This window comes from Nematolebias whitei, chromosome 14 (genome assembly GCF_014905685.2).
Source record: "Nematolebias whitei isolate Nwh7 chromosome 14, NemWhi1, whole genome shotgun sequence".
Lineage (NCBI taxonomy): Eukaryota > Metazoa > Chordata > Actinopteri > Cyprinodontiformes > Rivulidae > Nematolebias > Nematolebias whitei.
The window spans coordinates 666708-670052 of record NC_056511.1 but is presented as its reverse complement, the minus strand read 5'-3'; the positions used below and the strand labels follow the sequence as shown (position 1 = coordinate 670052).

The 3345-nt window shown below is 41.0% G+C and overlaps 1 protein-coding gene across 1 annotated transcript in view; it reads left to right on the top strand.

Annotated features, from left to right (window-relative positions):
* Positions 1-2901, top strand: part of csf1rb (colony stimulating factor 1 receptor, b) — a 41966-nt gene extending 39065 nt beyond the window's left edge. Inside the window, exons 12-14 of the mRNA XM_037688177.1 lie at positions 1358-1484; positions 1563-1644; positions 2831-2901. Of these exons, the coding sequence (XP_037544105.1) occupies positions 1358-1484; positions 1563-1644; positions 2831-2901 (280 nt within the window). The remainder of the gene's footprint in view (positions 1-1357; positions 1485-1562; positions 1645-2830) is intronic.
* The last annotated feature ends 444 nt before the right edge of the window (positions 2902-3345 follow it).

Here is a 3345-nt window from a genome sequence, read left to right as displayed (position 1 = left end):
TGGGTCGTTATCATGCTGGAAGACCCAGCCACGACCCATCTTCAGTTCTCTTACTGAGGGAAGGAGGTTGTTGGCCAAAAATCTCACGATACATGGCCCCATCCATCCTTCCCACAATATGGTGCAGTCGTCCTGTCCCCTTTGCAGAAAAGCATCCCCAAAGAATGATGTTTCCACCACCATGCTTCATGGTTGGGATGGTGTTCTTGGGGTTGTACTCATCATTCTTCTTCCTCCAAACATGACGAGTGGAGTTTAAACCAAAAAGTTCTATTTTTGTCTCATCAGACCACATGACCTTCTCCCATTCCTCCTCTGGATCATTCAGATGGTCATTTGCAAACTTCAGACGGGCTTTGACATGCGTTGGCTTGAGGAAGGGCACCTTGCGTGCACTGCAGGATTTTAATCCTTGACGGCGTAGAGTGTTACTGATTGTTTTCTTTGAGACTGTGGTCCCAGCTCTATTCAGGTCATTGACCAGGTCCTGCCGTGTGGTTCTGGGCTCATTCCTCACCTTCCTCAAGATCAATGATGCTCCACGAGGTGAGATCTTGCATGGCGCCCCAGACCGAGGGAGATTTTCCGTTATTGTATTTCTTCCATTTTCTAATAATTGCACCAACTGTTGCTCCCTTCTCACCAAGCTGCTTGCCTATTGTCCTGTAGCCCATCCCAGCCTTGTGCAGGTCTACAATTTTATCCCTGATGTCCTTACACAGCTCTCTGGTCTTGGGCATTGTGGAGATGCTGGAGTCTGATTGATTGAGTGTGTGGACAGGTGTCTTTTATACAGGTCACGAGTCCAAACAGGTGCAGTTAATACAGGTAATGGGTGGAGAACAGGAGGGCTTCTTAAAGAAGAACTAGCATGTCTGTGAGAGCCAAAATTCTTACTGGTTGATAGATGATCAAATACTTATTTCACACAATAAAATGGAAATTAATTTTTTAAAAATCATACATTGTATTTTTCTGGATTTTTGTTTTAGATTCCATCACTCACAGTTGAAGAGTACCTATGATAAAAATTACAGTCATCTACAAGCTTTGCAAGTGGGAAAACCTGAAAAATCAACAGTCTATCAAATACTTCTTCTCCCCACTCTATATATGTATACATACATATATATATGTATACATACATATATATATGTATACATATATATATATATATGTATACATATATATATATATATATATATATATATATATATATATATACATATATATGTGCAATTTTAGTTTGAAAAACTGTGATAGAGTGAACCCGCGATAAACGAACTGCGAAGGAGCGAGGGACTGCTGTATATATATTGTTACTAAAATGGATTTAGAGCCTCACTTGTCTCCTCAGTTATCACCTGATGAGACTCTGCTGGAGTCTGGAGCCCACCCACAGACCAACTTTCAAGACCATTGGTCAGCTCATCAGCAGGCTCCTCCCCTCCACCAATGAGATGCTGCCACTTCACAGTGACCAGGTAAAAAAACAGGGTTTCTGCCCCCAACTTTATTTGACACGCAGCTACTTTATTGTGGCTTTCTTCTTCTTTGCTTAGGTGGCATATGAAAATATTGATGAGAGCAAAGAAGAAGAAAATGAGGTCGGAGGTGAATCACTCAAAAGAAGAAAAGAACGAGGTCAGCGTTGGTCAATTTCCTAAACACCTGTGTTTGAAATGTTTCACTCACTCATTGACTGTATTAGGGAGAATTCTGTGTTTAGGGACAGCTCAGGATTTCTTTGACATAAACATATTTTCCTACATATATTCTAATTAATTATAAATTTTATAATATATTGATTTATTCACCATTTAATGCTTTGACTCTCCACAACTTTTGTATTCCTCTTTCAGCCCTTGGTATTTCTTGAGCATCTCATGCTCCTTCCTGATGGTACAGTCTCTTGGGATTGTTACGCCTCCAGTACACTCAGGCGTATATCAGTCCGCTGAGGTCCGCGCGTACTGGATTAGAGTTGAAGCAGGGCATGTCCATGCAAAGATCAATTTTTATGACACGTACGTGTACTCTGTGTCGCACAATAAACTGCCCGGCAATGGACCGTTTTGTTTGTGACACCAATGTATTAAATTCCCCTTCTTCATCCCAGGTCTGGTTTAATGGCATTTTTTTGTTTGTTTGTTTTTTTCCCAAGAGGCGAGCGATCTTTTCCTCCTCCGTTAACACATGACTGAAACTGTGATAAATGAAGGAATTTGTTACGAGCGAATTAAACTCAGGTCCAGCGTGGCTGCAGGAGGGTCTGGAGATTTCCTGGTGGGCTGGTCTGATGTGTGGACTGCAGGACCAGTGCTCCCTGTTTTTTTTAAATATTTAGATATTTTTATTAAAAACATATAAACACAGAACTCCACTGAGGCTGCCAGCTTTTTTTTTTTTCAACCTGTCAATCAATCCAGTAGGCGTGTCAACAAATGACAAATCAGCGACCTCAATTTGTCCCGAAGGTAAACGCCCCCTGCCTGCAGCGCTGACTGCAGCCGCTCAGGGTGGACGCTCGGGTATGAAGTCTGAACCGTCTGCGGACAGTGCACGTTGAGTCCGCGCGGCTGACAGGATGCACATGTATACTGGAGGCTTCACATCTATCACCACTGCCGCCTTCTTTTGTTGGTCCACCACCACAATGTCTGGTTGGTTGGCCATCACCTGTATATCATTCCAGATGTTCCTGTATATTATTCCAGCCACAAGGAAAAAACAGACCAACATCCAATCACCAGTTCCTCCTCTGTAAAGTGAAAAGCAGACAGTTTGAATCGAATGTTTTTGATTTTTCTTCTCGTCTTTCTGCTCACAGATCACCATGATGATGGTGTCAATAGGGAGGAGGTGGAGCTAACATGGAGGAACATCTACCAGCTCTCCTGATCCTCTCAGCCAATCAGAACCCTTCTCACAGCTGTAATCTATGACCTCACCACTGAAGGTTCACGGGCAAGTGGTGAAACCAGAACTTTCTTCTCTTACAGGATAAAAGCAGGACTTTTCATTGGATCAACATTTTATAGCAGCAAAAAACAAAAGGTTCTGTTTTCTCAGCTTCTCTGAAACAAACATTTTGATTAATATAAACAAAAACAAACAAACAAAAAACAACCTCAGAAAAATAAGTTGTTTCAATCATTTTTAATTTTAACTCATTTGTCAGAAACATCAGTGTTGATTAGTTTTAAATTGTATTCATTTTCTTTGTGAAGAACCTTAAACTGGTGTCACAAACTTCTTAAAAATAAATGTTTTTGTTCATCAGTTCTCAGTTTCTCATGCGTTCTCATTAGAGATTAGTTTTTGTTTTGTTGTTTATTCTTTTAC